The 10,967-nt window shown below is 40.0% G+C and overlaps 1 protein-coding gene across 1 annotated transcript; it reads right to left on the bottom strand.

Annotated features, from left to right (window-relative positions):
* Positions 1-4,584: 4,584 nt before the first annotated feature.
* Positions 4,585-9,625, bottom strand: LOC107776883 (uncharacterized). The gene is made up of 7 exons (XM_075245541.1): positions 8,285-9,625; positions 7,972-8,125; positions 6,655-7,026; positions 6,391-6,471; positions 5,244-6,234; positions 4,842-5,154; positions 4,585-4,620 (listed from the first exon to the last, which is right to left on the bottom strand). Exons 1-7 carry the CDS (start codon positions 9,623-9,625, stop codon positions 4,585-4,587), a joined length of 3,288 nt encoding a protein of 1,095 aa, XP_075101642.1.
* Positions 9,626-10,967: the final 1,342 nt, after the last annotated feature.

Below are 10,967 nucleotides of genomic sequence, written 5' to 3' on the forward strand. Positions count from 1 at the left end.
TGCTACTAATGATGGGAGCAAATGGGGCCAAGCCCTGCATTATCCCATGCACAACCGTAAAGATGGCCGCTGAGAACATCTCGGCCCTGCAGTTGAAGAAGGGAGTCAAAAGACATGAACCTACGTTCCTGGATACCCTATATATTGAAGATATAGAACGCTCTTCGGGTCCCATTCCTGCACCCGCGAAAGAGCTGCTAAAGTAGTTTGAAGACGTCATGCCACAAGACATGCCAAGGCGAATCCCGCCTAGGCGTACTGTGGACAATGAGATTGAGTTGGTGCCGGGTGAGAAGCCACCTGCCCGGGCGCCTTACAGAATGTCACAACCCGAACTCACCGAGCTTCGGAGACAGTTGACGGAAATGCTAGATACGGGGATCATTATGACCTCCAAGCCCCCTTATGGGTCCCCTGTGCTATTCCAATAGAAACATGATGGCACCCTACGACTCTGTGTGGATTATCGGGCCCTAAACAAAATCACCATGAAGAACAAGTACCCTATCCCGCTCATGGAAGAATTGTTCGATAGGTTGGGTGGTGCCACAGTGTTCACTAAAATAGACCTGAAAATAGTTTACTGGCAAGTTCAAATTGCTGAGGGAGTTGAACACAAAATGACCTGTGTGACAAGATATGGGTCGTACGACTTCCTGGTCATGCCATTCAACTTGATTAATGCTCCAACAAAATGACCTGTGTGACAAATTATATGTGAAGCTATCCAAGTGCTCATTCGCCCAAAAGCAGATTGACTTCCTTGGACATGTCATCGAGGAAGGGCGGATAAAGATGGACCAACAGAAGATTCAGGCTGTCACAGATTCGCCGCCACCTAAGGATATCCATGCCTTGAGGGCATTCCTTGGCCTATGCAACTTTTATCAGCGATTTGTGAAGAATTACTCTCATTGCAGTGCCGTTGACAAAATTCCTAAAGAAAGCCAAGCCTTGGGATTGGGGTCCCAAGCGAGCGGAGGCCTTCAATACATTGAAAGTGGCTATGTCTAGTAGCCCCGTCTTGGCCCTTCCTGATTTGGACAAGCCATTCGAAGTACAAACGAATTCCTCTGACTATGCTCTGGGCGAAGTCTTGCTACAAGTGGGGCATCCCGTTGCGCTCGAGAGATGAAAGTTGAAGGATGCAGAATGTCACTATGCCGCCCACGAAAAAGAATTATTAGTTGTCGTCTATTGCTTACGCCTTTGGAGGGATTATCTACTGGGAACCCCGTTCGTGGTCAAGATAGACAACACAACTGTTACCAATTTCATGACCCAACTAAAACTGAATGGCCGCCATGACAGGTGGCCGGAACTTCAATCGGAATTTCACTTCAACCTGGAGTACCGAAGTGGGTAAACTAAGCAAGTTGCTGATGTGATCAGTCGGAGGGCTGACTTAGCATTGGTGTGCCTACTCAGCACCCTAAGGGGGAGAAAAGTGGCTACCACTATAAGAGACTAGATACACGATCTACTCCCAAAAGATCTTGCTGCACAGTATTTGGTCGATTTGATAGGACAGGGCAAAACTCGCCAGTTCTACATGAAAGATGGGTTCCTGAAGGTGAAAGGAAACCGACTTTATGTTCCTAAAGGAGGAGATCTGCGAATGACTCTTCTGATGGAATTCCATGATACTTTGTGGGCCGGCCACCTAGGTGAAGAACGCACCATGGCGTTGTTGCGCCGTGCTTATTATTGGCCTCAAATGGCTGATAATATTGCTCAGTATGTAAAGACTTGCCTAGTATGCTAGAAAGACAAGTCAGACCGCTTGACACAAACGGGACTTTTGGAGCCATTGACGGTTCCAAAGAGACCTTGGGAAAGTGTTTCACTGGATTTCATCATCGGATTGCCGAAGGTCGGAGATCTTACAATTATCTTGGTTGTGGTGGATCGGTTTTCCAAGTATGCCATATTTATAGCAGCCCCGCAATATATATCAGCAGAAGATACAACTCAACTCTTCTTCTCTCATCTTGTCAAATATTGGGGTCTTCCTAAAGACATCGTTAGTGATCGCGACTCTCGCTTTACTAAAAACTTTTGGACTCAGCTCTTTAAGTGCCTCGGGTACAAATTGAGCCATCGTTCAAGCTTTCATCTGAAATTTGATGGCCAGACGGAGCGGTTCAATAGCATGCTGGAGGAATATCTACGCCATTTTGTTACCGGATCGCAGAAGAATTGGGTGAAGCTTCTGGATGCTGCTCAACTATGTTTCAATTCACAAAAGAGCTCTAGTACAAAAAAAAATACTTTTAAAATTGTTACCGGTCAGCAACCGCTACTCCCATATACGGTGAATGCCCCAAACATGTTGAAATCTCCTCGATCTGCTAGCTTCTCGAAGGAATGGAAGCAAAATTTGGAGATAGTGCGGAGCTATCTTGTCAAATCCCAAAAGCGGATAAAGAAGCATGCTGATCAAAATCACCGTTTTGTTGAATACCAAGTAGGAGACAAAGTGATGTGACAATGCCAAAATCAATACTTATTTGCAAGGTTCCATGACCCCCGCCTATTGCGAAAATAAATTGGATCATTGTCCATTGAGAAACACATTGGGAAAGTTGTATACCGGGTGGATATCCTAGCCTGGTGGAAATTTTATCCAGTTTTCCATGTCAGCATTCTGAAACCTTTTCGGGAAGGCATGGAGGATCCTTCACGGAGCCAACTCACAATACCCAGTATTCGAAGTCTTAATTCAACCTGGAAAAGACGTGTAGAAGTTATTCTTGATGATTGAGTGGTTCATGCTTCAAGGAAAGATCACCAAGAGTTCTTGGTGAAATGGCAGGCTGTGATGCAGAGGAGAATACTTGGGAGAGGGGAACAAACCTCAAAGCCTGCAAGGGCCTGATCGATGATTATCTTGTAAGCAAGGCGCCGAGGACGTCGCCAACTCAGGTGGGGGAGAATGTCATGGGCGGCTTTCCAGCCATACCCCATGACCCCTTGGACGCACCCCATGGCGTCCTGGTAAGCCTCCCAACACCTAGCGCTATGGACGGCCTCGTGGTCTTCGCCGCGTCAAGTGACAAGAGCGCCTGTACCTATGTCGCCCCACTAATAGCCCTCGCCAGTGCCCAGCCGCAGGCAAATGCCAACAGCGCCTCGCGCGCAGATAGTGCCGCGCACGCGGACTCTGATACTAAAGACAAGGTTGCTGCCAACAGACCTGCTTCTACCTTGTAGGAATTTTAGTCCTTTTCATTGTAAATATAGAGTAGTTTTATTTCATGTATTTTCATTATGTCTCTCTAGCTTAGTTAGGTCAAGTCCTGTAATTTTGGTTTATTTTTTTAAAGCATTATTAGGGGGATAAAGCAGTCAAACTTTCAAGCAAGCAAATAATTCTCTGTACTGGTGTCTCTCTCCTCGACACCGTGTTGCTTTTCTGTAATATCTTTCATTAATGCAATCAAGCTTTTTTTCATTCTCAACTCTCTTTTTTGTTCTCTCAATTGCTCGTTTTTCCGTACGGCAGTGACAATCTCGTCTAGCGTACGAAGGAGACCCAGTTGGCGGATAGTAACTGCACGGACATCGGTTGCTTAGCCTTACTCCGCTCTTTCAAGGAATCTCAGGAAAGCGTCGCATAACAATACACACATGTAATATTAAGTTCATATCTATAATCACAATAAAAGCATTGTGCAGTAGTGCTTTGCATGCCCTTTAAATTTTGAATTCGTCTCTCGAGAAAAAGCATTGTGAATGATGACTATATGACCAGTTGATTATATTGGATGCTGGCAAATGGAGACCATGTTTACTTTGCCTGGTCAGATATAGAGGTGAATCAGGGTTAGAGAGGAAAGATTTGGGAGATTTGTTTGCTTGACTATATAATGCACGACTCGGGGTAATACTTATACAAATATGTTAAAAGACAAATTGAATTGCCATCATGATTTGAACGAATAGACATATTGGAAGTCTATTACTCCCTATTTTCTTATCCTTCTAAAACACTTGGATACAAAATTAGCTGTGGTACTGATTAAAGAAAAACAGAGACTCAGCTTTCCATTACGTTGGTTGGAAGTTGGAACTATGAACTTTTTGGAACTGACTTTGGTTTAGCTTAACATTGGGATCCTACATTATAAAAAAGGACGAGTTACACATTTGATCTGTCGGTTTAAAATACTAATACGAGTTCAAATATATAAAAATTATGTATATATATAAATATACAAAAAAAAATATTATTATATTTTACCGGCTATTATTTTTAGGAGCTGCTATACTGTGTAATTTTGCCTATAAAAAAAGTCTTAATTACTTTAAAAATTAATGATGTTCTATTTGAAAATAAAGGCAATATGATTCCAATGAGCTGTGATGGGTTTATTAGATGGAGTTTTTAATGTTTTGGTATGGGCAGAAAACATGAAAACAATGGAGTGGTACTATAATTTATATGCTTGATCTAGACTTTTGGTAGAGTTCCATTTCCTCGTATATTAACTTTGATGGTTATGCATTTCACCTACCTTTATTTTACATGTTAAAACTGAGGGCTATTGGAGAAATATTTGAGCTGAAGCTCAGCCATGGAGCTCAGAGAAGATGAGGAAGCTTCGAGAGAATCTCAAACTGGAAAAACATTTCTATTAGTTAGAAATCAGAACTGGTGCGCCTATATAGAAGACATTGTATTTGTACAATTGTCATCTACCAGTAGCTAACATCCAGACTAACTAATTTCAATAATAGCCATAGCCAATCCTAACAAATATGGCTACTAGTTAAATAATTACAATGCAACTCTAATCTTAACACCCCCCCTCCCCCCAAGTTGGAAGGGAGGTACTCACTGCCAACTTGTGAAGTAGTGAAGAATGCTTGATGCCCGTCAAAGATTTAGTAAGTATGTCTGCTAGTTGGTCATCTGTGTGGACATAATGCAGAGAAATCAACCCTTCAATGAGCTTATCCCTAACAAAATGGCAGTCGACTTCTATGTGCTTTGTTCGTTCATGAAATACTGGATTTCTCGCAATGTGCAAAGCTGCTTGATTATCATAGTAGACTGGAATAGGAAGAGTTAGAGCATGGTTAGCTCCTCCAGAAGTTTGGATAGCCAAACAAGTTCTGCAACGACCTTTCTCACAGACCTGTATTCTGCTTCTGCAGAGCTTAAGGATACAATTGACTGTTTCTTCGATTTTCAACTAATTGGACTGTCCCTAAGCAATACAATGTAACCACTAACTGACTTCCTAGTCTCAGGGCAAGCTGCCCAATCTGAATCGCAAAAAGCTCTCAATCTATAGTCTGCACTATTTGATAGGAAGATCCCCAGACCAGGATCACCTTTCAAGTATCTGAGCATATGCATAGCTACTTTGAGATGAGAATCTCGAGGACTCTGCATGTATTGACTGAGATGTTGAATACTATAAGCAATATCAAGTCGTGTGTTAGTGAGAAAGTTTAGTTTCCCCACTAGTTTCCTGTATTGAGTGGGATCTGTGAGTAAGCTGCCCTCAGATGCCTTTAACTTTGTTGAAGGATCAAGTGGAGAGGACATTGAAGTGCAATGTGAGAATTCAAACTCCTTTATCAGGTCGCTTGTAAATTTTCTTTGTGTGATTATTACTCCATCATGCTTGTATAGTATCTCCAATCCTAGGAAGTAGTGTAATCTCCCCAGATCCTTTATCTTAAAAGTCTCCCGTAGGAAGGTCTTCAATGCCTTAATTTCTTCCAAATTTGTCCCTGTTAGGAGAACATCATCTACATAAACTGCTACAAAAATAACTGAGTGTCCTTCCCTTTTGTAAAATAAAGAATAATCTAGCATGGAGTGCACATATCCTTTAGAACATAGGGCTTCAGTTAGCTTGGCATACCACTGCCTACTTGCCTGCTTCAATCCATACAAAAATTTGTTCAGCTTGCACACCAAATTCTGTTTTCCTACTGATAGCCCTGGTGGTACTTGCATGTATACTTCTTCATTTAGGTCTCCATGTAGGAAATCATTGTTTACATCAAGCTGAAAGATTTCCCAGTTCTTCTTTACTGCAATGCTGACCAATGCTCTCACAGTAGTCATCTTCACCACTGGTGAGAAGGTCTCAGTATAATCTATCCCTGCCTGCTGAGTGTAGCCCTTAACAACTAGCCTAGCTTTAAATCTTTCAACACTCTCATCTGCCTTATGCTTGATTTTGTATACCCACTTACAACCTATTGCTTTCTTTCCTGCAGGTAGTGAGACAAGATCTCAAGTATGATTAGAGAAGAGTGCATCAAATTCCTGGTTCATGGCCTGTTGCCAAGCAGGTATAGCTGCTGCCTTCTCATATTACTCAGGTTCACAATCAGTAGAAAGCTTTTCAATTAAATGCTGACTATTACCACTTAGAGCATTAAGGGATATAGACTGTAAATGGGGAACATGTGTGTGAAAAGAGAAGGAGGGTGAACTGTGATCATTATCTGCAACATGCTCCCCAGCATTAGTGTTAAGAGTGGGTACATTATAAATGTAATCCTTTAAATAACTAGGAGGTTTGAGTGTTCTGTGAGGTCTATTATGAGTTAAGGTTATAGTCTGCTCAGAATGTGCAGAGTTTGGTGAATCATTCAGAAGGGATTGTTGCTAGTTCTGAGAGTGGAAACAAGGTTCAGATGATGTGTTAGAGGTTATGTTTGAGCTGGAAGAGTTTTGGTAGTCTGGTTGAGATGGTGAAACAGGTTCATAAATGTTGGCATTGGTGTCATTGCCAAATGAAAGTTCAGGTGACATTGATTGTTGTAGTGGATTATCACTATTACTGTTACCAGTAGGACTGGCAGTGTCAAAATAACTCATGGTAGGTCCTATATGAAGAAAAGAAAGAGATAGATGCTCACATTTAGATACTAAATCAGTGTGCTTTCCTGGCAATGCAAAAGGGAAAATTGTTTCATGAAAAGTCACATCTCTTGAAACATGTATCTTCCTTATGGTTAGGCTGAGAACCTTGTATCCTTTTGATCCAAAAGGGTATCCTACAAAGACATGAGGTGTTGACCTTTGTTCAAACTTATCTTTGTGAGGTTTCAGGTTTTTTGGAAAGCATAGACATCCAAAAATCCTAAGATGTGAGTAATTTGGTTTCTTTTTATATAGAATATCAAAGGGGCATTTCCCTCTAAGGGATGAAGATGGCAATCTATTGATCAGTTAGGTAGAAGTTAGAATGCACTCTCCCCAATACCTTATGGGCAGTTTGGACTGATATAATAGTGCTCTTGTAGTTTCAAGAAGGTACTTATGTTTTCTTTCGACTATACCATTCTGTTATGGAGTGTATGGACAGGTTTTCTGGTGTATAATTCCCTTGGTTTGGAAGAACATAGTTGTTTCAGTGTTCATAAACTCTAAACCATTATCACTTCTGATGGTCTTTATTAAGGTATTAAAATGGTTTTGGACCATTGCAAAGAAAGCCTTTATAACATGTAGGGCATTGCTTTTGCTAGTTAGAAGATGTGTCCAAGTACATCTACTATAATCATCAACTAGGGTAATGAAGTATTTGTGACTGTCATGAGTTAGTGCATGATAAGGACCCCACATATCCACATGTAAGAGTTCAAATATCTTGGCTGTGGAAGTAGTTCTTTCTGGGAAAGGAGATCTATTTTATCTGGCCATAGGGCAAATGGAACATAGAAAAGGTTGTTTGTCTGCAAAGGTTATTGGTATAGAGTTGATACCCTTCATCTTGATAAAAGGTACATGACCCAGCATGTTATGCCACAAGAGATCCACAAGACTTTCATTAGAGGTACATGCATTGCACACTGAGTCTATATTTTTAGAAGAACTTTTATTGGAATTCAAAGGAACTTGTACACTTTTATTATCACAAGCATGAGAAGAAATGGATGCACTAGGTGCAGAATCACAAGGGTGGTCTTGACAATGTACATTATTAATACTGTGACTACCTGAGATGGATGCACTAGGTGCAGAACTGTGTGTGAGTGGTGTGGTGAAAACTTTAGTGACAGCAGAAGAATTGTTCTTTCCTGAACTTGAATAGTGAAAATACAGACTGCCTTTGGCTTTACCAATCTCCAGAGGCCTCCTCAGTGAAAGGCCCTGTAGAAGAATACATGAAAATTTAGTGAATATGATGATGCAATCAAGTTGGATTGTCAATGAGTGTACAAAGATAAGATTGAATATGAAACTGGGCACATATAAGACTCTTTTTAGAGTGAATTGAGGACTGAGAATGACATCTCCAATTATTGTCACCTTTACTTTATATCCATTTTGTAAAGAGACCAAAAAGAGGTAAACTAGAGTTTTGATATTACTCAATGAGGCTTTGTTATAAGTCTTATGGTTAGTGGCTCCTGAGTCAAGAATCCAGGAATCAGCATTTTCTTTGAAACTTTCATGAGACTGTTTACTGGGCCGAACAGAGGTGGTACAAACAGTCATACCTGCAAAGTTAACAGCTCCACTAGTCATGTTGATGTTTCCTGAGTTGTCTCCATTGTTTCCATTCTTAAAGCTTTCCAATATGCTCAGCAGTTGTTTATATAGTTCCTTACTCAATTGTTGCATGGTTCGACTTTGCTCCTGAAGGTTTCCTCCTTCATCTGTCATATTTGTCCCATTACCTGTTGTATCAAACACATTTGCTGCTAGTTTATTTCCCCTGTTACCATTGTTGTACTTCAAGTTCTGAGGGTACCCGTGAAGTTTATAACATTTATCCTTAGTGTGTCTTGGCCTCTTGCAGAAATCACAGAATGGACTAGGTCTATTTCCCATATGGCCTCTTCCATAACTATTGTTCCCAGAAGAATTCATGTGTTGGTTGTAGTTTGTTCTAAAGTTGTTGTTTCCTGGACCATTAGCATTCAGTGATGTGGATTCAATCACCAGTTGTTGATTGTGTGGTTTATCTTCTCTTTGCTTCTCTTCTTGTATGAGAATAGAAAAGGCTTGTGCAATGCTTGGAAGGGGGTTCATCATCAGTATGCTCCCTCTCACAATAGTATACACCTCATTTAAACCCATCGAAAACTGTATCAGTCTTCTATCTTGCTTAGCCTTGTGCATATTAGCTTTAGCTCCGCAGGTGCATTGGCAGCTGCATTGTGCGTGTGCATTCAGCTCTTCCCATAGCTTCTTCATTTTTGTATAATAGCCTGTTATGTCAAGAGTTCCTTGACTCAGATCATTAATTTCCTTCTGAAGCTGGTATAGTTTTGCACCGTTGGTTTGATCATACCTATCTTCTAACTCCTGCCATAACTCCTTTACATCACTCACATATTGCAAACTATCCGCTAGGTCCTTTGAAAGGAAATTTAAAATCCATGAAGTCACCATATCATCACATCGTTCCCACTGATCAAAAGTTACATGTCCAATTACTGGTTTCTGACACTTCCGTGTTATGAAACCAACCTTATTCTTCACTGAGAGGGCTATAAGTACACCTCTTCTCCAAGATCTATATCCTGTGCCATCAAAAGCTACAGGTACCAACACTGAACCTGCACTCTCCGATGGATGCATGTACATGGGACTCGAGGTATCTAAGGTGTCCTTGTCTGCAACACTTTCCTTGTCTCCAGCCATTGTTCAAATCACAGATCACAATTGATTGAACCGTGAATCGATGATAAAAATAGAAATTCAACAGAGGCAACACAGAAAACCACGCTTTGAGAAAACCAGAGGTTAAAAATGCTATAAGTCATCGCTATCAGTCGAGATCATAGTGAAATTACAGTTTCGAACGGGATTTAAAAAAAAAAGTTGATTAACGATCTCGAAGAAAACCTAGGTCTTCAACTCAAAATTGGAGAGAATACGAAGTAAGGGACCGTGAATTACCTCAATAGATGAAGCCTATGCTCTGATACCATGTTAAAACTGAGGGCTATTGGAGAAATGTTTGAGCTGAAGCTCAACTGCCATGGCTGAAAGCCATGGAGCTCAGAGAAGATGAGGAAGCTTCGAGAGAATCTCAAACTGGAAAAATATTTCTATTAGTTAGAAATCAGAACTAGTGCACCTATATATAAGACACTATATTTGTACAGCTGTCATCTACCACTAGCTAACATCCTGACTAACTAATTACAATAATAGCCATAGTCAATCCTAACAAATATGGCTACTAGTTAAATAAATACAATGCAACTCTAATCTTAACATTACATTTGATTATATTCTTGTATTTTAGTCACGAAACATACTTACAACCCAATAGCATGTATTGCTCGCTTTTGCTCAACAGATCTCATCGATTTGTTCCTTAGGTTATACCATTATCAAGCTCAAAAAATGTGCGTACCTTGTGAGATTTTTTATTTTTCTCTCTCATCCTGATGTAGAATTCGCCTAAGTATCATATGCACCAATTCTTTAAAAATTTGCCAATCCAGAAGTCTACCAGTCTTCTTTGACCTGCTCTCGTTTGCCTAGGAGGGCGTCACAACGTGTTTCTCTAAGATGGATAATTTTGAAACTTAACACAAACTAAATAGGCCGTCTCTTATAAGGCATTAAGGGCCAAAATGTTCCTTCCATATAATATTATAGTCTATTTTGAGTTTCTCGATATTCAAATTATTTAAATCTTGATAACAATGTTTTATTAAAATAATTACTGTACATAAATTATAAAGTTCCACTTATAGGTTCTTTCTTGTAACTTTAAAATCAATCAATGTTACTATCATGATATGTGATGTATTCATCTCTTATTCACTTTAAAGAATTTAACAAGTAACCGGGACTAACTTAGAACGAAAGATGTTTAATCTTTTTTCTTCTAGACTGAGAAGATAAAGTTTAGAGTTTAAACAATAAAGTAAATTTTAAATTCTTAAAAATTACAAAAATTATAAAATACGAATGTTACTTTCACGATGTCATAAAATCTTTCTATAACATTCATCCTTTATAACAACAA

This window comes from Nicotiana tabacum, chromosome 23 (genome assembly GCF_000715075.1).
Source record: "Nicotiana tabacum cultivar K326 chromosome 23, ASM71507v2, whole genome shotgun sequence".
Classification (NCBI taxonomy): Eukaryota; Viridiplantae; Streptophyta; class Magnoliopsida; order Solanales; family Solanaceae; genus Nicotiana; species Nicotiana tabacum.